The 27,992-nt window shown below is 44.4% G+C and overlaps 1 protein-coding gene across 1 annotated transcript in view; it reads right to left on the bottom strand.

Annotated features, from left to right (window-relative positions):
* Positions 1 to 24,308, bottom strand: part of LOC132828475 (choline/ethanolaminephosphotransferase 1-like) — a 37,762-nt gene extending 13,454 nt beyond the window's left edge. The window contains exons 1-3 of the mRNA XM_060845639.1: positions 23,683 to 24,308; positions 11,510 to 11,657; positions 5,322 to 5,463 (exon numbers count right to left, since the gene is read on the bottom strand). Coding sequence (XP_060701622.1) covers positions 5,322 to 5,463; positions 11,510 to 11,657; positions 23,683 to 24,081 — 689 coding nt within the window. The 5' untranslated portion in view covers positions 24,082 to 24,308. The remainder of the gene's footprint in view (positions 1 to 5,321; positions 5,464 to 11,509; positions 11,658 to 23,682) is intronic.
* Positions 24,309 to 27,992: the final 3,684 nt, after the last annotated feature.

The raw sequence follows: 27,992 nt of genomic DNA on the forward strand, positions 1-27,992 counted from the left end.
ACACATTTTCAGCTACCTATCATGTTGTACCTATCTGGTTTGTCCTAGCACCATGTTAGTTTTTATTTGTTGTAATTATCTCTCTGCCATAATTACTCAGATCATAGGTCATTCCTTCACTTGCTATTCAGCTGCTGACACCTTACTCCGACCATTTGATCACCTGCATGGACACTATTCAGCTCGTTGACACTTCACTCACACCACCTGTACTATTGTTTAACACTCTTAAGTACCTAGAATTTATCTTGCAATGATCGCCCCACCTATAAATTCTGTGCCTGTGCGCTTCCCTCTACGTCACCAGAGGAAGGAACAGCACTCCAAAATCTTGTGATTTCAAATAAACCTGTTGGACTATAATCCGGTGTCATGTGGCTTCTGACGTTTTGACCTAACGAGATGACACTCAGCTTGTGGTAGTGGCAGCAATCTTTAAATTTTCAGGCTGAAGTCAAGATTTATTTGTTTTAATCCATTCACCAGTTGGAGGCATCAATGGGCTAGCATTTTACTCCTGAAGAAGGGCTTTTGCCCGAAACATTGATTCACCTGCTCCTCGGATGCTGCCTGACCTGCTGTGCTTTTCAGCACCACTCTGATCTGGACTCTAATCTCAAGCATCTGCAGTACCCACTTCAGCCTAGCATTTTATTGTCCATCTCTTAACAGCCCTTGAGAAGATGGTGGTAAGTTGTCTTTTTGAACTGCTGCTCCACTTGCTGTAGATTGTCCCTAATGGTATTGTGAGTCTAAGTTCCAGGATTTTGACCCAGTAACAATAAAGCAACGGTGATATATTTCCAAGTCAGAATAATGATTGGATTTGAGGAGAACTTACTGATGGTGCTCTCCTATTTGCAGATGAAGTGGTTGTGGGTTTGGAAGGTTCTAAGGAGCCTTGGTGAACTTTTGCAGTGCATCTTGGAGATGGCACACACTGCAGCTAGTGAGTGTCCATGGTGGAGGGAGTGGATGGATGTAGATATTGTTCCAAACCAGCAGGCTGCTTTCTTCTGGACAGTGTCAACTTCTTGAGTGTTGTTGGAGACACATCCACCCAGACAAGTGGGGAATATTCCATCATACTATTGACTTGTGCTTTGTAGATGGTAAGCAAGGAGTTGGGATGTGAGTAACTCGCTACAAGATTCCTAACCTCTGATCTGCTCTTCCAGCTGCTATTTATATGGCCAGTCAAGTTCAGCTCCTGGTCAATGGGAACACTCAGGATGTTGATAGTGAGTTCAGAGATGATGCCATTGTATGTCATGGACAATGGTTAGATTCTCTCTTGTTGCAGATGGTGATTGACTGACACTTGTATGGCATGAATGTTACTTGCTTTTGTTAACCCAAACCTGGATATTGTCCAGGTCTTACTGCATTTAGATACTGATTGCTTCAGTATCTGCAAAGTGGAGAATGATGCTGAAAACTGTGCAGTGAACATGAGTCAACAAAGCATTATGCGGGAAAAAATACAGCAGATCAGGCAGCAACAGAGTTGATGTTTCAGGCTTAACTCTTCATCAATACAGGGGAGGGGGAAAAAGGGCTGAGAAATAAATAGGGAGTGATGTGGCCAGTAGAGTGATAGCTGGGGTCGCGATAGGTGGGCGAAAGTAGGTGGTGATTGTGATGGGTCAGTGTGGAGCAGTTAGGCAGAAAAGAAGATGGATAGGAAGGTCAGCCAGGTCAACCTTCCTGCCCATCTCCCTTCCCACCTATCTGCTCCACACTTCCCAATGATCTATCATAATGACCTCCTATCTTTGCCCACCTACCGCCATCCCAACTACCTTCCCCCAACCCCACCAACTCCCTATTTATTTCTAAGCCCCCTTCCCCCTCCCCAATCAACTCTCTTATTCCTCAGCTGCTGCCTGACCTGCTGTGCTTTTCCCAGCTGCACTTTATCGACTCTGACTTCTCCAGTCCTCACTACCTCGCAATCAGTGAACATCCCAATGTAACTTTATGATGGAGGGAAGGTCATTGACAAAACAGCTGATGATTGGGCCTCAGGCAGTACACTAAGGAACACTTGGAGCCTTTTTATACTGTAGGGAATCTAATTAATTGAGACCTCAGTAACATTCAGGGGCTGTGGGTTCAAATACAACCATGGTAGATAGTGGAATTTGTTCCTTTCTGCCAGGCATGACTGCAAACTGTGGAGAATTCCCCACAACCTCAGTTCTTAGATCCCAGCTTTGTTAAGACTCCTTGATGTCACATTTGGTCAAATGCATCCTTGCTAACAAGGGCAGTCACTGTCACCTGTGGGTTGGTGGGGGGCATGGACCTGACAGTTTCCGTCCCCACCCCACCTGTGTTTTGGAGAGATCATTCCTCCACAACCTCCTGGTCAGATCCACACCTCCACCAGCCCACCCTTCACCTTCCCCTGCCATCGCAAGAGCAAAATCTGCACTCACACTTCTGTCCAAGGCTCCTTTCACATCCTTCAGAAATCCACCTGTACTTCCACACACCTCATCTACTGCATCGGTTGCACCCACGTGGTCTCTTCTACATTGGGTAGAGGGGATGTCAACTTGTGGATCATTTCAGAGAACATCTCTGGGACAACTTCACCAACCAATACCAGTGTGGCTGAACACTAATTCCCTCTGCCACTCTGCCAAGTCCACCTTCCTTCCCATCTATCTGCTCTACCCTATCACTTTCACCCCCACATTCACATACTTATCACTTTTCCAGCTACCATCCCCACAGTCCCAGCGCCCCCTCATTTATCTCTCCGCCCACTTGGCCGACAAGCCTCAGTAAGGGCTTATGCCTGAAATGTCGATTGCCCTGCTCCTCTGATGCTGCCTGTCCTGCTGTGCTTTTCCCACACCTCACTGCTTGACTTCCACTTTCTCCACACTGCTGACAACATCTTCCATGACTTTAATACTGAACGGGTTTCCTGACAATTGAGTAGAATTTTAATTCCAGATTTTATTGAATTCAAATTCCACCATCTGCCATGGTTGTATTTGAACCCACAGCCCCTGAACGTTACTGAGGTCTTAATTAATTAGATTCCCTACAGTATAGGATTACTAGTCCAGCGACAATATTACAAAGCCATCACCTCCCCTTGTCCTGAAACCTTTCCGGTTAACCAGACTCTAATTGTGAAGGAGACTCCTGGGTGAAGCAAGTTTTTTTAATTCCCAGGCCCTGCCTGAACTGTAGCTGCTGTCACTGAAAACCTGGTGATGGTCACCACTTCACAGACAATACCCCAACTAGGATCATCACTACCAGTGATAAAGGGAAACCATCCATTTTAGCTTTTATGTTACTTTAAATAGGTATCCCACAATCTACTAAATTCTAGACTACCTCCCCTCTGCACCGAGACCAGTGACAGTATAATATGGTGCTTCATATAAAGCAGCCAATTTGAAGATTGGGGTTATGTAGTGCAGCTTTAGGAATGTGCATGACTGTTCGGCACTGTAGACATTGCAGCACTTTCAATGATAAATTATTAATGGTTTGTTGTCGAATGATAAAAGTCTAAGGGCTCTACTTGGCTAAAGTGCATGATAGAGCAGCAGTCTGATTGGTTGTAGTCCACATGCAGTCATCCAGACAGCTGGTGTTTACCATAATATTCCACAGTGAAGGCCCCACAATCACTGTCACAACTTGTGCAACTATAATACACAGCTGAGCTTCTGTGACATCGCATCTGTCAGAGAATAATTATAGAACAATGAAATGCTAGAAACAGGGCAAAAATAAAGTAGCAAAGGGGTACTGTCTGAGACTAACTTCACTCAGTGGAACAATTCTCCAAGACAGACTCATTTCCTTGTCAGAGGGTCCAGGTATAAAGTTACATATTCAAGGAACAAGCTGGATAAAGAACTGGTTGAGCAACAGGAGATAGAGTAGTAGTTAAAGGGAGTTTCTCGAAATGGAGAAAGGTGACCAGTGGTGTTCCACCGGGGATCAGTGCTGGGGCCACTGTTTGTAATATACATAAATGATCTGGAACAGGGCATTGGTGGCCTGATCAGTAAGTTTGCAGATGACACAAAGATTGGTGGAGTAGCAGAAAGCATAGGTGACTGTCAAATAATACAGAAGAATATAGATAGATTGGAGAGTTGGGCGGAAAAGTGGCAGATGGAGTTCAATCCAGGCAAATGTGAGATGATGCGTTTTGGGAAGTCTAATTCTAGAGTGAACTAGACTGTAAACAAAAGAGCCTTGGGAAAAGTTGGTGAGCAGAGAGAGCTGGGAGTTCAGGTCCATTGTACCCTGAAGGTTGCTGCACAGGTGGATAGAGTGGTCAAGGCGGCATATGGTATGCTTGCCCTCATTGGACAGGGTATTGAGTATAAGAGCTGGCAGGTCATGTTAAAATTGTACAAGACTAAATTGTACAAGAATTAGAATTCTGTGTACAGTTCTGGTCGCCACATTACCAAAAGGATGTGGACGCTTTGGAGAGGGTGCAGAAAAGGTTTATTAGGATATTGCCAGGTATGGAGGGTGCTAGCTATGTAGGTTAGGATCGTTTTCATAAGAAAAAAGATTGAAGGGAGACCTGATTGAGGTCTACGAAACCATGAAGGGTATAGACAGGGTAGATAGAGATAGGCTTTTCCCCCCAGAGTGAGGGATTCAATAATAAGAGGTCAAGGTGAGAGATGAAAGGTTTAATGGGAATACATGCGGAAAGTACTTTACACAGAGGACAGTAAGTGCCAGGAACACATTGCCAGCAGAGGTGGGAGAGGCAGGCATGATAGATTCATTTAAGGTGCATCTGGACAAATGTATGAGTATGTGGGGAGCACAAGGATACAGATCCTTAGCAATAGGGTGATGGATTTAGATTGGCACAGGCTTGGAGGGCCGAAGGGCTGTTCCTGGGCTGTAAGTTTTCTTTGTTCTTAACACTGGCTGCAGCGAATAGCTCCACCAGAGACAGAATCTAAAACAATGATATTGCAACTTAATCTTGGGTTCTTTAGAAATAAAGAAATCAGATCACCTTGTGCCTGGTTACTACAGTTAAAAATTACACCCATGCTGAAGCTCATGTGTATTTATACATATTCATTGCTTCAAGATCAGTGAACTGATTTTACATACCTGAACAAATGGGAAAAAATAACTGAGATAATATTATTTATATATGCAGCACAGGCACTGACCATTAGACCACATCACGCTCCACTCCACCTCCTGTGCATTCCCACAGGGAGAGCGTTCTTGTTGAACTGCATTTTCATCCTTTACTAGGGTGTTGTGCTTCATCATCTCCCGAATGCCCCTTTAATACTCACATCCCAAAGCGCAGTGTCCCAGAGACGTAGGTCTGCCAATGTGCACAGTAGAACATGAAGACCCCAGCAAAGCAGCAGAAGAACATCCAGTCTGGGTTTGTTCCCAGCTGCACGGCAATGCAGATCCCCAGAACCACAAAAACTGTAGAAAGGAAATAAACAAAGTTTACTTATTCTGAAATCATGCACCAGAGAATCAAACCTACCTTCCGCAGCTGGAAACGGTCCCAGCAAAATGCTCCTCAGCCTGGCAGCCTCGCAAACAGTTCGGTTAAAGAGTCTAGGGTTAAAGTAAGACCTATTGAGGAGCAGCAAGGAATAAAGTTTACCTTCCAGCCCATCTAATTATCTTTGTTTAATTTGACCACTAGGGTTAGCTGAATGGATGGGAAGATATCAAGCAGGTTCTTCCCTGACCTGACCTTCACCCACAAAAGGTTTAACACTCAGAGTGCAAGGAACAGAGGTCTTGATGTTGGACACTAATGTGCTTCTTAGTATGGATGATTTGAAGAGGTTAGATAAAGATGACGCAGAGTATCCATCATAAAGGGCAGTCTCATTAGGCTTGATGTTAGGCATTGCAGTTCACAATTAAAAATACAGAAAAATAAAAAGAACACTAAGGCATTAAGATTAAGGTCACATCAGGGATAAACAGAAAAAAGAATCATCGTAGAATCCCTACAGTGTGGAAACAGGTCCTTCAGCCCAACAAGTCCACATTGACACTCCAAAGACTAACCCACCCAGATTCATTTCCTTGTCCTATATTTACCCCTGACTAATGCACCTAACACTATGGGCAATTTAGCATGGCCAATTCACCTGACCTGCACATCTTTGGACTGTGGGAGGAAACCAGAGCACCCGGAGGAAACCCACGCAGACACGGGGAGAATGTGCAAACTCCACACAGGCAGTCGCCCGAGGCTGGAAGTGAACCCGGGTCCCTGGCGCTGAGAAGCAGCAGTGCTAACCACTGAGATACTGTGCTGCCCTAAACTAGAAACATTTCTCTCTAAATACAAAAAACATTCACTACAAATAAGATGAATTAATAACAAATATTGAAATTGAAAGGTTTGACCAATAGACATTTCAAAGTAAAGTTTGCAAAGTGACCAAGATTGAGAACTAAATATTCCAACTAACTTAGGTTGGGCAAAATAAGAGGAAATTGCTCTAATAAATTAAATGATAAAGACGGTTGAAAGATCAAAAGGTATAATCATGCCTCACCTAAGCAATGAGACATTGATAGGAGCTGTTTATTAGAGTGGAGGAGAGTAGCTTTTATTAGTCATTTCTACCATATACAACTGTACAGTAAAAATCCCCAAACAGTACTCACACTGGATGGCAGAGCGTAAAACTCAGTAAATTAGAGGCAATAAAAGTAATCACAGGATTTTAATCATTAGCCACATAAAATAAATTTGCCTCACAGTTGCACTAAGAACACTTAATAGAATGCGCACAAAATGGTTTTCTTGATCAGTATACCAAGGAATCACTGAGTGAAGATGGGATTTTGTAACGAAGCACTGTGCTATGAGAAAGGTTCATTCGGAACATTGCAGTAAAGGGGAAGATGGCAACGTTGATAACATCACTGGATACTGCAATAGTTTACAAGCAGGCTGAAGGTAGAGAGAGATCAGTTGAGCATTGGTAAGAACATGCCATGCAGATTACAACAGGACAAAGTGTGAAATTATCCACACTGGCAGCAAAAATAATGAAGCAGATTAATGTCTGAATAGCTAGAGACAAATGAAACATGCACACACAGCAAGCAATTAGGAAGGTGAATGGCTCACTTTTGTTACAAATGAACTGGAGTAAAGAAATTATATGTTTTGGTATATAAATGGCGAGGTTACGCCTAGATTAGCGAGTGCAATTTTGATTTCTGTATAAGGAAGAATGTACCTGCTCCATAGGGAGCTTAACCAAAGTTCACTTGACTGACTCCCAAGATCAGAGAATTGCCCAATGAGGAGTGATTATGTCCACTGGGTTTATATTCCTTCAAGTTTACAAGGGTGAAAGGCACTCTAAATGAGGAATGGGTAACCTTCCTACACAAGGCTGACTACCCAGACACCTAGTCCCCAACTTGGCTTGACAGCAGCCCAGATATGAGCAGAGTTCAGTATGGGTCATTTCAATGTGATCAGAATTTCTCCAATTTATAAATCTATAGCAGTAGAATAAGAAGTTATTTTGGCTGTGTCAATCATTGCACTGGTTCGGTATATTGATCATTGATTCCAAGACTGAGAGACACAACCTTGACCATTTCAACATCATGCTGCATTGTCCAGTCCTTCTATTCTTCTGCTCCTCCTATTTGGTGCAAAATAGGGTTTTGGATCAAAATCCTGGAATTCCCTCCTTTTTGGCATTGTGGGTATACCTACAGCACGTGGACTCTAGTGGCTCAAGATGGCAGCTCAACACCATCTACCCCACGGCAATTAGGAATAGGCAATAACTGTTTGCCCAACTAACAATTCCCATATCCGATGAGTGAATAAAAAAACTCCAACATGCTACTGAATACAGAAAGGAAGAACACAAGATGGATGAATTTGTAGCTGAAAAGATAGTACAGGAGAGAGGGTTTCAAAATCCTGGAACTAGCTCTGGGCAGGGTGGGAAATGGAACCCGCACAAACTAGATGGGTTGCAAATTAACACAAGTTAGGACCAAGCTTTTGCCAGTGTGATTAGAGACAGTTCACATTAACCTGGCAATAGTGTGAGAACTAGAAGTAAATATTAGGAAGAAATATCAGGGTGCACAAAATAGTGGATGAAACTAGTTGTATTAGAACAGAGAGAAGAAATAAGAGTAAGTATGTGAGAGACAGAGAGAGATTGTGAGGGAGAATGGAAGGCAGGAGAAGGAGAGCTGACCTCCTGGTTCCTAGGCCCTTCTTATTGCTCTGCCAAACTTGGTGTCTGGGCCCTCTTCCTTTCTTTACTCCAGGGGTGATCCCACCCTATCCACCACTGAAGCCTAGTTCAAAAATGTACGTGCTTGCCTGTGCATGAGCAGTAATGGACTTTGGCATGCCATCACACCAAGTCCACCCAATGATGTCAGTGATTTCCCAACAAGCACACACGCGTAGTTGCCTGCAGTTGCTGGTATCAGCAAACACTGCCTTCCTGAATATGAGGTGTTCAGGAATGATAAGGTAAGTGACAGTACTGGTTAAGGAGAACATTGCAATGCTGGAGAAAGAGAATACCCCAAAGAGAACTGATTTGACTAGTGCTAAGAAAAAATAACATGCAATTACATTGTTGGTTAGGTGACCAACTTGTATGTAAGGAAATAACAGAACTGCAAACTTATAGTGTAGTCATAATCAAGAACTTTCATTAACCAAATATTGACTGGGAATGCAATAGTAAGAAAAGAAATATTCACCCAAGTTAGCCAGGCATGACAACCCATAGGAATGGCACTTCCAGTCTGGGAGAATTTTCCACAATAATTTGTTTCCAGTCTAATGAGAAAGGAGGCTAGACCTGGTTCTTGGAAATAAGATGGACCCATTAGATAAAGTATCGATGGTGGAACATTTAGGAAACAGAGATCATTGCTCCATAAGGTTTACGATGATGGCAGAAAAGAACATCGAATAATGAGGTGAGGGAGCTGACTGAGTTAAGAACAGAGCTGGGAGAAAAAGTGAGGACTGCAGATGCTGGAGATCAAGAGCTGAAAAATGTGTTGCTGGAAAAGTGCAGCAGGTCAAGCAGCAAAGGAGCAGGAGAATCGATGTTTCGGGCATTCCTGAAGAAGGGCTTATGCCCAAAACGTCGATTCTCCTGCTCCTTTGACGCTGCCTGACCTGCGCTTTTCCAGCAACGCATTTTTCAGCTAAGAACAGAGCTGGACTGGAATCATTATTGGTACCTTAGTTTTTTCTGTTAATAGGGATCATCTAATCCTTGGTGCACAGAAGACAACTTCAAAGTTTGCAGATGATATAAAACTTGGAAGCATTGTAGATTGGGAGGATGAGTGTTTATAACAAGTTGGCTGAATGAGCGGATAGGGGTGAAGTGACCCATTTTGGTAGAAAACTAATTGGAGTGTGTAAAGTATGGAGCACACAGTAGGGAACACAGTTGGAGTATATGTTATTCTAAGTTTTATTAAGGGGCAAAAATTACAAAGGTACAGAGATCATGCTGAGCATGTATAGGACATTAGTTTTACATCAACTGCAGTAAGTGCAGAGTTATGGACAACACTCTTCTGGGCGTGAATGCGTGAGACAGAATGAAGTTGTCAAGAATGGTTCCAGAGAAACTTCATTGTGAAGATAGACTGGAGAAGTTGGGACTGTTTATCTTGGAGGGGAGATGGAAGTTTGGAAGCTGTATTGTGTACAGGCCACCATACACAGTACATTAATATGTTGGAAGTAGTTCATAAAAGATTCCAGGCCTAACACCTAGAATGAGTGGCTTGCTTTGAGAAACTTTCTGTACCCTTGAGTTTAGACATGTCAAAGGTGACTGAATTGAAATATATAGGATTCAGAGTGGACTTAACCAGGTGGATGTGGATAAGGTGATCCCTCTTGTGAGAGAATCTAGAACAAAGAATCATAATTTAAAATGATCGATCATTTTAAGATAGATGAAGAAAAAGAAATGAGGGTTGAGGAGCTTTGGAATTCCTTTCCTCAAAAGGGCAGTGGATGCTGAATCTTTAAATATTTAAAGCAGAGTTTGATAGATTCTTTATGACCAAGAGAACAAAAGATCACTGAGGGGTATGCAGGAATGTGGAGCAGAGGCTAAAATCAGATCGTCACGATCTGACTGAAATGCAGAGCAGACTCAAAAGGCCAAGTGGCCTACTCTTTTCCCTTGTTCATATATTCATTAAGCTAAACTCATGAAGGGTCTGGACAGAGTCAATAGGGAGAAACTGTTTCCACTCTTAAAAGGATCAAGAAATAAGCAAATAACAGTTTTCAAGTAATCTGCAAAGGAAACAATTGTGTTGAGAGAGAAAACCTTTGCACACAGTGAGTAGTTAGAGCCTGGGAATCCAATGCCTGGAGGCAGGTTCAACTGAGGTATTGAAAGGGCATTTGTTTCTAATCAAATAATTATCTACATGCAAGGATATGGGGTAAAAACTGGAGAATGATACCAAGTCAAAATGCACCAAGAGTTGGTGCAAGCATGATGGGCTAAAGGTCTCCTACACTAACAATTCTGGTGTTTTTAATTTTTGTAATTCTGTCAGACATCCTATATAATATTGCCAATTCTGTTTTGAGCTTGTCTGGGATTCTAAGTCCTCTGCTTGGAAAAGAGATAGTTCACTGTTTCACCTTTGAATGCAAGAAGTAGGCAATTACTTGAAGCCAGCTTGTTCCTTTCCTCCAAGTACAATTGTATCACTCATGTGTTTGACCTCTTCTATTTCTTCCCTTTTGCAGGGACGGTTTACTCCTTTGTTTATCCCACACTGCTGAACTTTTCCCAGGTCTTGCGATGCTTCCTCTAATCATTGCAATGTGTTTCTATATTTTCTTATATTCGTACCAGTAAACAAGTTTTTCTTCTCTTTTGCACTTAATATGTTTCTTTTGAACTCATTGATTGATAATGTCTATTCGTCCTAGATTCTTAGCATTATTCCTTCAAGGACATATCCTCTAGTTATAAAGCCCAAGATACAAAATGATAGAGATCCTTCTGAATTTCTTCTAGCACCTTGTGCACATACCCTGCCGGGTCCCTTGGCTCCTGCGTCCCTTTTGGAATTGCAGCCACTACTTTATTGCCCTTCATTTTTCCTACTAAATGTTTCACTTCACTCCTCCTTGTATTAAATTTGACCTGCCAGTGTCTGCTCATTTCCCCAGTCCAAGCCCCCTTAAGGTCTATCACTATTCTTTCCTTAGTTTCCTGTATCACTAGTCTCGATCCCTAGGGAAACCCTTGTAAACCAGTCTGAAAAATAACTGTTCACTACTACTACTTCCAGTCACTCAACCAACTTTATGCTCATGCCTTCTGCTCCCATTCCAATTCCGGGCCTGCATTCTAAAGCCATTGGTTACAATAACCGGAATAATCATACAGGAGAGGTTTCTGTATATTCAGCTGATAAGGTACACACCAGTTAAGCGAGGTCCTACCTGTGGAAAGTGAATCACAACCATGGTCAAACAGTTCTCCAAGAGGACTACTGCTATTGGTTCTTCTCGCCTGCTTCCCATCGATAGCATCAAGAGACTGGTAGATGAAAAGGCCTAAAGCACAGGCCAAGTATGCCCACAGAGGTGCCTGTAGAACACAGAAAATATCAAATGAGCCCAAACACAACACCAGACACTCTCACACACCAGAAGCAAAATCAAGAAATAGATGAAGAGAATCACATAGAACAAGCACACTGGCAAGCGTGAAGTCGCATCAACTGAATAACACTACTGTGAACAACACATTGGATCACAAGTAGCACCATGTCCAGAAATATTATGATAGTGATCATACCGCATTGAAACACATTGGGATGTGTCATGGTCCTGACAGATGCTACAGAGATGTAGGTCAGTCTTTTAATAAACAGTATCACTCAACAATATACTTGGGCTCAGATATGTCACCAGCTCAAAAGAGTAATGAGTTATATTAAGATGCTTCCTCTGTACCGTCAGAGCTATTTGCTATGGCACTGTCAAACCCCGTAGTTCTGTTGGAGGGTTAAATGCAGATAAGTCTATTATGCAGGACTCCGACCAACTCTAATCAAACAATATTCTCACAGTAATGGGCAGGACTGCTGCTTCTAACAGAGAAGCTGGGGGACACCCTTCACTCCTGAGCCATCTCAGCACCTACAATTCAAGTCTAACCTAGATAGCTAAAACAATCTGTCCTTTGCAGATATGCTAACACAGTGATTGTCTGCCCAGACCTGTGGACCAGAGACAGAAAATTACCCCAGTGAAGCCTTAAGTTTAGCTGAATTAATCTGGAGTAAAAAGCTAGCATCAGAAGTGGAGTTATTGGATTGTGGTACGAACTAATCTGGCATTAGTCCACATAACAAGGCTGAAGCTTTCAGAACCATCTGTGGCTACAAGTGTCAAGAAGGAGGTCTACCTCACCATCTTCCCGAAGTCCCCATAACAAAAGCCAGTTTTGGACCAATTTAATTCACACCACATTTGAAAACATGCCAGGACGTTCTAGACATAAGAAAGCCTCCAAGTCCTGACAATATTCCAGCTACATTTATGTGATTCTGAGATTTTACTGGAATACATGTACTCAAATAGCTGCACGCTTAGCTGAACTAGTCAGTTAGCCTTGAGATGACAACAGGGAAGTGTGTCTTATCCACATGACAACAAAATCAAATTTAGCCAATTACTGTTCCAGTCTACTCTTGATCACCTCAGCAAAACGGTGAAAACTTGCTCTCCCAACAACCTTCTCACTGATGTTCAGTCTGGATTCTGCACAGACCACTAGCATCAAACTTCATTAGATTTAGTAGCAAAAGGGACAGAAGAACTGATTCAGGTAAAGGAAGAGTGACTGCCCTTGAAGATCATAGACCATAAGACAGACATAGGTCATTCAACCCATTGCATATGCCTTGCCATTTAACAAGATCATGGCTGATTAATCATAACTCTGCTTTCATCCCTTTTTCCTATTGTCTAGATGGCCTGATTGATCAAAAATCTCTGAATTTTGAATACACTTGATGACCTAGCCTAGTTTGGCCTCAGCAGGAAAGAATTCAAAATTCACTACCCTTAGAAAATATTCATCTGTCGTAAATGGGTGACCTGTACTGAGATTAGGTACTTAGACTCTCCCACAAGGGGAAACCACCTCTCAATATCTCTCAGAATGACATGTTTTTGCTTCCACCCGTTTATTAAATAATCATTACCTCAAGCCAACCTCCTGACATCACTTCCCCCCCCCCCACCTCTGCATACTACTTCTAACCAAATAATCATCCAACACCCTCCTGAATGTTACAATCGAACCTGCCCACACCAGAGCAAAAACTAATCTTCGCCCTTTCTTCTTTCACACACCACTTCAAATCCTCCTTGCTCCTTTTAGGAGCAGGCTTCTCCTGCTCCTCGGATGCTGCCTGTCTGCTGTGTTTTTCCAGCATCACATTTTTCAACCCCAGATCTCATCTTAGCTTTCTGCTCTTCAAGGAAGACACCTTCCATCCATGGTCTCAATTTACACGTCTCGTTGTCATGGAGAGACTGGCAAGGAACTCTCCATAGAAAATAGTTCCAACTTCTTCAATTATCTGCATAGCTGAACCTCCTCATTTCTGGAAGCATTCCTGTGAACCACTTCTGCACTCTCTCCAACATGTTCATATCCTTCATGTTATGTGGTACTCATAACAGCACATAATATTCCAGCTGAGGTCTGCACTCTGTGCCTCTATTAATAAAGCCAAGGATACTGTATGCTTTACTTGCTGCTTTCTCTCAAAACTTGCAACGATCTGTGCACATATACACCCAGATCTCTCTGCTCCTGCATCCCTTTTAGAACTGTTCCCCCTTTTTTTTTAAAGATTACTTACAGTGTGGAAACAGGCCCTTCGGCCCAACAAGTCCACACTGACCTGCCGAAGCGCAACCCGCCCAGACCCATTCCCCTACATTATTTTGTATTACTTTTTAATGTCCTTGGTACAAAAACACCATCACCATTCACTCGACTGCACTGAAACTCTTGCTCACCAATTTGATCATTAAAATATATTGGTAAAAACAAGAGTCCAATCCCAACTCCTGGGAAACTTTGCTACCAACTTTACTCCAGCCATAAAATATCCATTGCTAGTTACTATGTCTGATCACTCAGTATAGTTTTCAATCCATCTTCCCTTTCAAACCCCCTAAAACATTGTAAGTTTCAATCAGAGCTTCTCCCATTCTTCTAAACTCCAAGCCCAACCTACTCAGTCTCAACTTTAAAGAAAGTCTCTCCACACCCAGACGTTTATTTGGACCCGTACCTGTCCTTAGATCAGGTGACCAAACTTTGATTTGATTTATTGCCACATGTACCAAGTACAGTGAAAAGCAGTGTAGACAGATTATAACAAGGACATAAAGATCATAAGGTGTAAAAAAAAAACTTGGATTGAGTGAGGCGTCCAGGTTTCACTGCACAGGATGTGCGCCAGGCAAGATCAACATTAACAAGATCAGCATTATTTGAAGTTAGACAGTCCATTCCTCAGTCTAATAATCACAGGGAAGAAGCCATTCTTGAACCTGCTGGTACATGCTCAAGTTTCTGTATCTTCTGCCTGTTGTCGGCCTTTCCAGGGCAACGAGATGTGTAAATTGAGTCCATGGATGGGAGCTGTCATCCTGAAAATGCTCCCTTATCCCAACTCCTCATTGGTTAGCCAATCCTCGATCCATGCTAACAAACCACCCATAACGCTATGGGTTCTTAACTTATTAAATAGCCTTATATGTGGTACTGCATCAAGTGCCTTTTGGAAATCCAAATGTTGCACCAACTTGTTCCATTTTATCTACCCTGCTTGTTACTTCAAAAGAACTATAATAAATCTGTCAGGCATGATTTGCCCATCATGATTCCATTAAATATACTTTACATCTGTCATAACATACTCTGACATAGAACATAGAAAAATACAGCGCAGTACAGGCCCTTCGGCCCTCGATGTTGCGCCGATCCAAGCCCACCTAACCTACACTAGCCCACTATCCTCCATATGCCTATCTAATTCCAGTCTAAATGCCCATAAAGAGCGAGAGTCCACCACTGTTACTGGTAGGGCATTCCATGAATTCACGACTCGCTGAGTAAAGAATCTACCCCTAACATCTGTCCTATACCTACCTCCCCTTAATTTAAAGCTATGCCCCCTCGTAATAGCTGACTCCATACGTGGAAAAAGGTTCTCATTGTCAACCTAATCATCTTGTACACCTCTATCAAGTCACCCCTAAACCTTCTTTTCTCCAATGAAAACAGTCTCAAGTGCCTCAGCCTTTCATATTTCCAATGTCAGATGGGAAGTTAACTGGTCTATAGTTTCTGATTTTTGTCTCATTTTTTGAATAAAGATGTTGATTGGGAATTTTTCACACATCTAACATTTTTGGAAGATGAGCATCTATTATTTTTGCAGCCACTTCCTTTAAAATCCTAGGACTCAACCCATTAGTCCCATTAACTTCCTTGGTACTTTTTCCTAGTGATAGCTATATTTATTTCCTCCCCTTCGCTTTAGCTTCTTTAGTATTTTTAAGAATGTTGTCAATGTCCACTATGGTGAAAAATGGTGCAAAGTATTTATCAACCCCTCTGCGTTTTACTGGTTCCCTATTATTGCTTCGCAGTCTCATTTTCCAAGGGGTTTCTGCTCACTTTGGCCTCGTTCGTCCTTTTTATATATTTAAAGTGCTCACTGCCCATTTTTTTAACGTTACTTAATTGTTTACATGGTTTGTTTTTTCTCATTTTGTTTTTGGTCATCTCTGTTGGATTTAAAGCTTTTCCAATTCTCTGGTTGCCACTAAACTGTGCCTTGAAGTATGCCTTTTCATTCAGTTTGACACTATCCTTAACTTTCTTAGTTAATAATTGCCAGTTTGTCCCATTCCTAGGATCTATATTCCTCACTGGGTTATTTCATAGTTTCGTAGTAACAGAAGCACGAGTTTCCATTTGGCCCATCGAGCTACTCCACCACTCACTAAGATTATGGCTGATCTATCCATCATCTCAACTCCTCCTACCTCCGTTATCCCCATAACCCTTAATTCCCCTACCATGCAAAACCCCATCCAACTGTGCCTTGAATATATTTAATGAAGCGGTCTCTCCTTCCGTGGGCAGAGAATTCTATAGGTTCATTAATCTCCAGGAAAAGCAGTTCCTCCTCTTCTACTAAAGCTGTCCTAAATCTACTCCCCCTAATCCTGAGGCCATGTCCCTCAATCCTAGTCTCACCACCAGTGGAAACAACTTCCCTGCCTCTATCTTATCTATCCCTTTTATAATTTTATATGTTTCTATAGAATCCTTGGAATGGACTATTTTCTTAAACATCTAAGTTTAGCACAATTTTTTTTAGGCCAAGATTTCTCACTCTCAAGTGCTACAGTCACTGTTCTCTGGGGAATTTCTGACCGAGATAATTTATTAAACCTACCTCGTTACACATTGCCAGATCCAGAATTGCCTGAATCCTCGCTTAACCCAAAACACACACTGTTCCAGGATACTCTCCCAAGAAAACTATTAATTCTTCTGTGTGGCTTTCTCTGCCAATTTAATTTTCCCAGTTTACAAGATTAGTCCTGCCTGATTAAAGTACTGTCTTTTTCACACATCTCATAGACCTATAGACCACTCCCACCAGTGTCTTCTTCAACTCATTATTTCTGATGTTCAACCATATGGATTGTATACCTTCCAGTCCTAAATTATTTCTCACTATTGTACTCATTCCATCATGCATTAACATAACCTAATACATTTCCCTTCCTTTTGGAAATTCACATACCCCTGAGTGTTTAGTTCTAAGCCTGGTCTCCTTATAACCGTGTCTAAATAATGGCTAGAAGATAAAATCGATTAACCAGATACAGTGTGCACTACATACTTCTGGGGATCACACAATAGAGTAGAAAAGGGACAGGAGCAACATGGATGCAAAATTGGCTGACGGATAGGAAGTGGGTTTGAGGGAAATTTGTAGAGGAGTTCCCTCAGGGATCGGGTATTGGAGCAAATGCTTTTCCTGACGTATATTAAAGATCTTAACCTGGGCATCGAAGGGACAACAATAAATTTTGCAGATGAAATTTGGAAGAGTTGTGAAGCATGAGGTCCCCAGTGTGGAACTCCAAAATGCTGCTGACAATTTGGCAGGGTGGGCAGTAAGGATTAATGCAGAGATGTGAACAGTGACAGACTTTGACTGAAAGAACATTGAAAGATAACACAAAATAAAAGGTAGAATTCCAAAAGGTAGTCAAAAAAAGTTGTGCTCATTACAAATCTAAATAGCAAACTTATTTAGGGCCTCTGCCTTCACAAAGTTGCCCTCATTGTCATCAATAAAGAGGATGCAGTCAGTATCAATGCTAGGGGTTGGTAGAAAGGCAATTGGATTCTATAAAATAGATGTGGTTGAAAGGCTTGCCAAAAAATAATAGAAAAGTCACTTAAATCTGGATGAGCCATATACAGAGGCTCTGAAATAACCTTCCCATCCCATTTTGACATGTCAATGGAGGCAGATTCTGGAAGACTGGAATACTCGAGCATTGTGGCTCAGCGATTATCACTGCTGCCTCACAGCACCAAGGACCCTGGTCCAATTCCAGCCTCGGATGACTGTCTGTGTGGAGTTTGCACATTCTCCGTGTCTATGTGAGTTTCTTCCAGGTTTTTCCCATAGTCCAAAGATGTGCAAGTTATAGGGAACTGGCCATGCTCAGTTGCCTGTACTGTGTAGGATAGGTGAATTAGCTAAAGGAAATGCAGGGTTACAGGGATAGGGAAGAGGGTGAAACTGGTGGAATGCTTTTGAGAGTCAGTGTGGACTTGTTGGGCCATACAGCCTGTTTCCATACTGCAGGGATTCTATAATAATCCTATCACCGTCCAAAAATAAGGAAGCATAGAAATCCACCAGGTACAAATCAGGCACCCTTACACAATATTTCTATCCCAACAATTCTCCAATGCAGTCTTGAATGCCTAAGTGAACCTACTACGTCACACCTGCAGGCAGCGCATTCCATTCCTGAACTACCTGTCGTGTGACTAAGTTTTTTTTTCTCATTGCCCTAGCTTCTTTTGCACTTCACATTAAACCTATGCCTCTCATTCTTGTTCGTTTTATGAACGGGAGCAGCTTCTCCCTACCTACACTATCCAGCCTGTTCATGCTTTTGAAAACCTAGATCAAACCTCCTGTCAGCCTCCTTTCTCTCAAGGAGAACAGTGCCGGCCTCTTCAATCTATTCTCACAGCTGAAGTTTCTCATTCCTGAAGGCATTCTTGCATACCATACTTGCACTGTCTCTCTAACGCTGTGACAAAACTGGCTCATTTTCTCAAGAACGCAGTGCCCTTGGTTTTTTTCAGAATGGTAATAAACTGTTCTCAGTGCCGATTAGTCTTATTTGGTACAGAGATTAAAGGGCATTGAGGGGCCTTTTTGTTTATATGTAAACTGATGAGACTTCAGGCCAAAGTGGTCATGCTTTCAAAGTGACCTGTAGAATGAAAGGAGAGTGGTCAGCTCTCCAGGTGAGCAGTTTAGTTCAGTCCAGTTGGGACTTCAACAGTGAGCTGTGTGAAAACTCTCTCTTCTGCCTTTCTAAACTTCAACCTGTAAGCATCTGACCCTTTTTTGTACTGTGCTTTAAAAGGGGTTTGCCTACAGGGACTGTGGTGCATATTTGGAACAACATACTTAAGTCTAGTTTGGATAGACTGAGTTCTGTTGGGATTCTTTATTCTGTTCTTTGTGTTTCATTGCGTAATTTTGTGAATTAATTTTTGTCTGTGTTAAAATCTAGTACTCAGCTCAGCTACCTCACTCCGGATAACTTTTACTGTGCACTTCCTGAAACAAATTACAAAGTTATGGTCTGGGCTGCCCGCTTAAGAATGTTTTGGGTGGTCTGGCCTTGTCCATAACAGTGCATTCATTTCTACCCAATAATGTGGCATCCACAAGTACACATAATATGCCAGGTAATTTCTAACAAAGGAAAGGCAATGATCAAGTGGTATTATCACTGGACTAGTAATCCTTAGCTAAAGTACCAGGATCCCAAGTTCAAATCCCACCAGTACAGATGGTGGAATATGTATTCAAAACAGATATGGAATTAAGAATCCAATGATGATCCTAATGGAAAAAAACTCCACAGAAACTGTTTTCTGTCACCAAGTCACCCTTTATTTACAGTGCGCAGTACTTGACACTGATCCAGCTCCCTCAATGCCAGTTCTCAGACAGAACTGAACCTCTGACACCTTTTTTTCCTTTTGACATTCCTGTTTATGTCTGTCAGCCACAGCTCCCTGATTGGACCAGGTTAACAGCTCCAATCGCTACACAGGAAACCACTGAGAGTAAAAGCGAACCTATTCAATGGCAACAGCTCTGTACATTAGTTTATATTTTACCAAATACTTTAGTAGGAGTCAGTCATTTATAATTTATCACAATCTATTCATGAACAAGAATTGTATTAAACACATTATGAAATCTAACTGGACATACACGTGTTTCATCTGATCTTAAAAATTAAATATGCTGTCCAGTAAACTGTTCAATGGTAGATTGTAAGTGATGAAATTAATGCCATATGTAATAGAATAAGTGGCACTGAGGCACATATTTGTTTTGTCACTGCCAAGCAATATATTTTACCATATATATTTTGAATCAAGCAGCTTAATTGGAATATTGTTAAATTGTATTAAAGGATTCATGTCCACCCAAATTAAAATGAACTGATGGGGCAAAGGCAGGAGATTAGCACAAGGTCATGGTGCTCATTGAAGAGCTGGTACACACACGATGGGACAAATCACCACCTTCTGCACTGGGTTCAAAGGATTTGAATTATTCTAAATTGGAAGGAAGTTAATAATAGGATGCTCAGGAGACTAGAAGAAAAGAGGCACAAAGCCAAGTACTCAGTATGCTTCAAGGAGAATGGAGATAGCTATAACAAAAGAAGAAGTCACTTTGGTACAGCTATACAGAGTCCTGGTTAGACTACAACTGATGTATGGTTGTGAAAGGATAATAATAGATTTGGGAGGAATGCAGCACAGGATTAATTATTACAGTCACACAGCACTTTTCACCATTACCATGCATCTCAAAATAGTTTACAGTGTCACTAAAACACCTCTGCAGCTGACATTTTTTTTTACATTAAACCATTTAGGAATTGGTGCGTACACAGCAAAGACCCACAAACAACACCGTGATAATGACCAGATAACAGTGGTATGAAAATTCGTTTGGTCACTCAGGAAAGTTGTTAAGAAATACTCCCTTCACAAAGTGTAGCAGAAATGTGCATCACATTACCTCAAATTCTGAGCCCAATTAATCATTTGTAAACAACTAGAGAATGCTGGAGAAATTCAGCACATCTGGCAGCATCTGTAGTCAGAGAATCAGAGCTAAAGTTTCAAGTCCAGCGAACCTTCGTCAGAGTGAAAAATAGGAGATGGTCGCATAACTACACTCAAACTATTCACTGAGACATCAGTGACCTCAATTTCTTTGCATTCCTTATCTATTCTAACCTATGTCTCTCCAAAGTTACTGCACTCTCAGATCTAACCCTGACGTTATTACCAAGCCTGCTAACAAGGGTGGTGTTGTTGTTGTTGTCTGGTGTACTGACCTCTATCTGTAAAGGCTGAGCACGAGCTCTCGCATTCCTTCTCTAGGGGAGCAGAGAAATTAAGATGACCGATGTAACATCGACAGTTCTCAATGAACAGGTTGACTGCAGATAAGAGACCATTGCCAACTAACCTCACTTCATCTGGAAATCTCCTCCCTCTTCCCCCAGAGCTTCACACCATATAGTCTCCCAGCCCCATAAAACCCAATTCTCCCCTTCCCAAAATCAACAAACAGACTGACCATTGTTTCAGTCTGTTCTTGCCCCAAATAACTTATTTCTCCCTAATGTGACTCGATTGTTGTCTCCCTCAACAAGTCTCTTCCAACTTATATCTGTGATCCTTCTAACGTTCTGCGTGCATTCAAAATTTTCAGTTTGTTGGCGACAGCCGTCATCTCTTTATTATGGAAGTGCAATCCCTCTACAAGTCCAGGACAGTCTGAGGGCTCTCTGCTGTTTTCATGACAGGAGGCTTGAACTTTCTCATCCATCACCATCCTCCTCTGCTTGGCTGAGCACATCCTCACTTTGAACAACTTCTCCTTTAACTTCTCTCACTTCTTCCTGATCAAGATGTGGCCATGGATACCTGCATGGGCCCCAGGTGCCTGCCTTTTTGTGGGCATCATCGAACATTCCTTGTTCCAGTCCAACTCAGGCTCCCATTCACAACACTATCTCCAGCATATCAATAGCATCATCAGTACTGCTTCCCTCTCCTGTCTGGAATTGGAAACAATTTATCAACCTTGCTTCTAATTTCCACCCCATTCTCACCTTCACATGGACTATATCTAACTCCTTCCTTCCCTCGCTCAATATCAGTTTCCATTCCCAGGGGATAGACTGGCCACTGATATCCACTACAAACCTAATGACTCCCACAGTTATCTTGACAATACATCCCCACACAACTTTCTGAAACAACTCCATTCCATTCTCCCAGTTTCTCTTTTGCTTCTATTCGGATGACGCCACCTTCTGCAGGCGCCACAGAGTCATAAAATCATAGTCATACAGCAGGAACAGACCCTTCAGTGCAACCAGTCTGTGCCAAACATAATCCCAAACTAAATTAGTCCAACCTTCCTGCTCCTGACCTACATCCCTCCAAAACTTTCCTATTCGAGTCCTTAGAAATATCCTTTTTTCTACAACCAAGGATTTCTTCAGCTGATCAATGCATTCCCACACTTCATCTCTTCCTTCTCGGTTTGATTGATCCCCCAAGTCCTCAGTTTCTACCCTACTAGCATCGAAAGGATTATAAAAGTTGCCATTTCTGCCACCTCCAGAGCATGCCACCGCCAAACATTTCCCTCCCTTATCAACACTGCACGGAGACTGTTCCAATCCGGACACCGGTCCATTCCTCAGCCACTCCCAACACTTCCATGGCATCTTCCCATACAACCACAGAAAGGCTAACACCCCCTCCCTCATCATCAAGGCCCCAGACACACCTCCCAGCCATTTACCTGCACTTCATTCAACCTAGTATTCACTGCTCAGAATGTGATCAGCTCTAGATTAGAGAGAGGAATTGCTGCCTGGGTGATATCTTTGCGGAACATCTGCACTATCTATGTAAATGACCCTGAGCTTCCAGTTGCCTGCTACATAACACCGTATTCCATGCTAACATTTCCGGCTCAGGCCTACTGCAGATGTACTCATGCTCAAGTGAGACTCAGCACAAGCTAGAGAAACACCACCTCATCTTCCAGCTAGGCACTTTAAAGCTTTCAGGACTCAACATTGAGTTTAACAACGTCTGAACATAAACACATCCACTTGCTTGCTTGATACTTTCCCCAAGCCACTAAGTCTTACTATGAACGGGCTGGGTCTAGCACACCAACCAATTTTCAACCGTGTATGCTTCTCATCAGCACCCTCCTAGCAATTATCCCTCCTTCAGTTTATTAGCAGCAATGTATATTTGAATATCCTATTTTCTCTCTCCAGGCAGCACCTTCATATACTCTTCTATTCCCTCCCCAACTCCAGACGTTTTCAGTTCTGCTTTCTGCTGATAGGTCATTGGACTTGAACATTGTTTTTTCTCACTACAGATGGTGCCAAACCTGCTGAGTTTCTCCAGCATTTTCTACTTGACCTTCAGATTTCCAACATCTGTGGTTCATTTTTAGAATCTTGATACATTTACACTAACCAAAACTACTGTACAAAAGGGCGATAGATCCAAGGTAGATGGATGACAGGATATACATCAGTCACGTTCTAAATGGGTTATAGGAGCTAAAGTATCTCTTTGATTTGTATGTTTCTGACAGCCAGTTCATACATCCAAGTATTTTACACACTTGCTAACCTGGTCATCAGGCAGTGGTCTACATCTATTACGAGGGGGCATAGCTTTAAATTAAGGGGTGGTAGGTATAGGACAGATCTGAAAATGTGTTGCTGAAAAAGCACAGCAGGTCAGGCAGCATCCAAGGAACAGGAAATTCGACGTTTCGGGCATAAGCCCTTCATCAGGAATAGGACAGACGTTAGGGGTAGATTCTTTAGTCAGCGAGTCGTGAGTTCATGGAATGCCCTGGCAGTAACAGTGGTGGACTCTCCCTCTTTATGGGCATTGGATAGGCGTGTGGAGGATAGAGCTGAAAAGGTGTTGCTGGTTAAAGCACAGCAGGTCAGGCAGCATCCGAGGAGCAGGAAAGTGGGCTAGTGTAGGTTAGGTGGGCCTGGGTCAGCGCAGCATCGAGGGCCGAGGGGTGTGTTTTTCTATGTTCTATCTATTATTTTGGTGTACCTGTCTGTCAGGGTCACCTGGATATTTGGCAGTCTGGGTGAGCAGACAGGCAGCAGCCTGTGCCGTTGGTGGTGGAGTGTGCCGTACATACCTGTTCGGTGGCGGTCGGGCAGTACACCATGAGGATGAGTGTGGTGCAGACATTGAGAGCCAGGCCGGTGATGGTGATGAGATTGGGGGCGACCCAGAGCGGGAGGCGGCGGACCAGCCACTCCCACCAGGCCTGCATGACGGGCTCCAGCAGCGAGGAGCCCGCGCTCCGGTACCGGTGCTCCTCCAGGCGCTTCAACTGCTGCCGGTTCAGGGGCTGCTGCAACAGCGCGTTCAGGCTCAGGCCCAGGCCCAGGCCCCGGCCCGGGCTCCGGCTGCCGCCCAGCCCCGCGCTCCCACGGCCCGGCCGGTGGGCGGCGGGCAGCGGGCGGCTCATGGCCGAGCCCGGGTGCACCTCCCCCGCCTCACTCCGCCGCGCCGGGCGCCGCTCTGCGTTCATGGAGCCGGTGCTCGGTCCGTCAGAGCCCGGCCCGATCCGGCCTTGCCCCGGGCCCCGAGTCAGGGCTGTCCCCTCTCCCTGCTCCCACTCCCCGGGCGGGCTCCCAGCTCCTCCACCCCCTCGGATGGACTTTCCCCGGGCGGACGGCGGGCTCCCCGCTCCAAGGCCCCAAGCCTGACTCCGGTATCGCCGTTTCCCTGGACACTGCCGCCACTGACCCGGAAACACTGAAGGTCAACCGGAAGTGACGCGCCGCGGGTCAGGATAGCGTCGGTGAGGAGGAGGAGGAGACTCTTCAAGGCGGGCCTCTGGGGCAAGAGGGGAGACATTACCCCGGGAGGCAGAAACACCACACACCGGGGGGTGGGGGACAGGGATCGGTGTGAGGGTCTGGGGATGTTGTTAGAGAGGGGATCGGGCATGGGTCAGTGACTGGGCAGGGCCACAGGGTCTGGGGATGGGTCAGTGACTGGGCAGGGCCACAGGGTCTGGGGATGGGTCAGTGACTGGGCAGGGCCACAGGGTCTGGGGATGGGGTCAGTGACTGAGGAGGGCCACAGGGTCTGGGGATGGGGTCAGTGACTGGGCAGGGCCACAGGGTCTGGGGATGGGGTCAGTGACTGAGGAGGGCCACAGGGACTGGGGATGGGGTCAGTGACTGAGGAGGGCCACAGGGTCTGGGGATGGGGTCAGTGACCGAGGAGGGCCACAGGGTCTGGGGATGGGGTCAGTGACCGAGGAGGGCCACAGGGTCTGGGGATGGGGTCAGTGACCGAGGAGGGCCACAGGGTCTGGGGATGGGTCAGTGACCGAGGAGGGCCACAGGGACTGGGGATGGGGTCAGTGACCGAGGAGGGCCACAGGGTCTGGGGATGGGTCAGTGACCGAGGAGGGCCACAGGGTCTGGGGATGGGTCAGTGACTGAGGAGGGCCACAGGGTCTGGGGATGGGGTCAGTGACCGAGGAGGGCCACAGGGTCTGGGGATGGGTCAGTGACCGAGGAGGGCCACAGGGACTGGGGATGGGGTCAGTGACCGAGGAGGGCCACAGGGTCTGGGGATGGGTCAGTGACCGAGGAGGGCCACAGGGTCTGGGGATGGGTCAGTGACTGAGGAGGGCCACAGGGTCTGGGGATGGGTCAGTGACCGAGGAGGGCCACAGGGTCTGGGGATGGGTCAGTGACCGAGGAGGGCCACAGGGTCTGGGGATGGGGTCAGTGACCGAGGAGGGCCACAGGGTCTGGGGATGGGTCAGTGACCGAGGAGGGCCACAGGGACTGGGGATGGGGTCAGTGACTGAGTGGGGTATCAAGGACCAGAATATTAAAACATGAGTGATGGTCAGGGCACGAGAAGGGTGTCAGGGTCTGGAAAATGATATCAGTGACTAAGGGAGACAGGAACTGGGGGAGGTGAAGGATTAGGGCTGAAAATGTGTTGCTGGAAAAGCACAGCAGGTCAGGCAGCATCCAAGGAGCAGGAGAATTGATGTTTCGGGCATGAGCCCTTCTTCAGGAATGCTCATGCCTGAAACGTCGATTCTCCTGCTCCTTGGATGCTGCCTGACCTGCTGTGCTTTTCCAGCAACACATTTTCAGCTCTGACCTCTAGCATCTGCAGTCCTCACTTTCTTTGTGAAGGATTAGGGAGCAGGGTAGTGTCTGGGAAAGGGTTCAGGGACTGGGAATGCTGTCAGGGACTGGTGAATGGAATCAGAGACTGGTGGGGCCATCAAGAATTATGGATGGTGTTTTGGACTGGGAATGGTGTCGGGGCTGGGAAGTGGATTCAGAACTGGGAATGCTGTCAGGGACTGGGAATGCTGTCAGGGACTAGGAATGGTGTCAGGGACCAGTGGTGGGTGCTCAAGGATTAGGGCTACTGTTTGAGACTGGGAATGGTGGCAAGGTCTGGAAAATGATGTCTGGGACCAAGGAGTCGGGAACAGGAGAGTTAAGGATTAGGGAGCAGGACAGGGTATGGGAATGGGGTTAGGGACTGGGAATGGTATCGGGATTGGGGAATGGATTCAGGACTGGGAAAGCTGTCAGGGACTAAGAATGGTGTCAGAGTTGGTGGGGGGTGGCTCAAGGATTAGGGATAGTGTTTGGGACTGGGAATAGTGGCAAGGTCTGTAAAGTGATGTCTGGGACTAAGGAGTCAGGAACTGGAGAGTTAAGGGTTAGAGAGCAGGACAGGGTCTGGGAATGGGGTTAGGTACTTGGAATGCTGTCAGGGACTGGGGAGTAGAGTCATGACTGGGAATGCTATCGGAGATTGGGAATGGTGCTGGGGACTAGGGAGGCGACTCAAAACCTTGGAGTGTTGTCATGGATTAGGGAGGGGCTCAGGGACTGGAGAATGGAGTCAGGACTGGAATAGGGTCTGGGACTGGGAATCGGGTCAAGGACTGGGGAAGAGAGTCAAGGCCTGGAAGGAGGAGGTCAAGGATTAGGGAGGTGGTCAGGGACTGGGGAATGGAGTCAGGACTGGGAATGAGGTTGAGGACTGGGGTGGGGGTCAAGGATTAGGGAGGAGTGTCAGGGACTGGGAATGGGGTCTGGGACTGCAGCTGATCAGAATGGGTTCAGGGCCTGGGGAGGGTGCAGGGACTTGGAGTCAGGGGATGGGATGAGAGATTGGAATGGAGGTCGGGAGTTGAGGGGGGGGTCAAGGCCTAAGGAATGGGTCAGGAACTGAGTGTTAATCAAGGATTGAGGAGGACTCAGGTACTGGTGAGATATAATTGGTTAGCTAACAAGGGGAAGGGGAGAGAGATAAATTGGCCATTTTCATGTTGACAAACTAACTGGTGGAGTGCCTCAGGAATCGATGTTGAGGTTTCAACTATTCATAAATGATCATATGAAGGCACAGAATGTAGTCTACATTTGCTGAAGGCACAAAGATAGGTAGGAAAATAAATTGTCAAGCGGGCATAAAGAGACTATTGGGATATGTTACGAGAGTTGAGAAAAAAATCAACTACAACTTTATGTTCAAATATATGCACTTGTCCATTTGACAGGAAAAATAGCAATGTTGCATATTATTTTAAATGGACAGAATTTGTAGAACTCTGAGGAACAGAGGGATTTAGTTATTGTGGTAAATGAATCACAAGATAGCTACAGCAAGATATTCTGAACAGAAATGGAATGATGATCGTGACTGGAACAGAATTGAATGTAAAATTAGGGAGGTGTTGCTGTGGAAGTTGAGGTAAAAACAATGTCTGCAGATGCTGGAAACCAGATTCTGGATTAGAGGTGCTGGAAAAGTACAGCAGTTCAGGCAGCATCCGAGGAGGAGTAAAATCGATGTTTCGGGCAAAAGCCCTTCATCAGGAATACAGGCCGAGTCTCCACCCTTCAGGCTTCCTTTATACAAAAGTTTTTTAAAAATTGCATGTTCTTAATTACACAGATAACAGTGAAAGACAAGAACACGTGAGGAAGAAACGTTAATTGACAGGTCTGTGTACGCTTGACTAGTCACTCCTACAGGCCCTAAGCAATTCATCAGGTGGGAAAAACATACCCAGCCGAGTTAGGTGCCTGCTAGTGAGATAAACTCCTATCACAAAGAGGTACCAGCCTGAGCTAATTGGAGAGTTCATAAGGTAACCTTGCACAGTTCACACGTCAGATACAGTTGTTTTTAATTTCAAAAATATACTTTATTCTTAAAATAATCATAAAATAATTTGATGGTCTGTACCTTTGGTCATGCCATACATATGTCAACATTTACATACACAGATCAGAAGTTATCATTGTTATATACAGGTCTGTGCATTTCTCACTCATATACCCATATATTTAGCTGAGGCGTCAGCAGAGCTCAAACGACTGCATGGGCCCCCTATTCTTCTTTAGGCACAGCTCACATGTCAGATACAGTTGTTTTACA

This window comes from Hemiscyllium ocellatum, chromosome 26 (assembly GCF_020745735.1).
Source record: "Hemiscyllium ocellatum isolate sHemOce1 chromosome 26, sHemOce1.pat.X.cur, whole genome shotgun sequence".
Lineage (NCBI taxonomy): Eukaryota > Metazoa > Chordata > Chondrichthyes > Orectolobiformes > Hemiscylliidae > Hemiscyllium > Hemiscyllium ocellatum.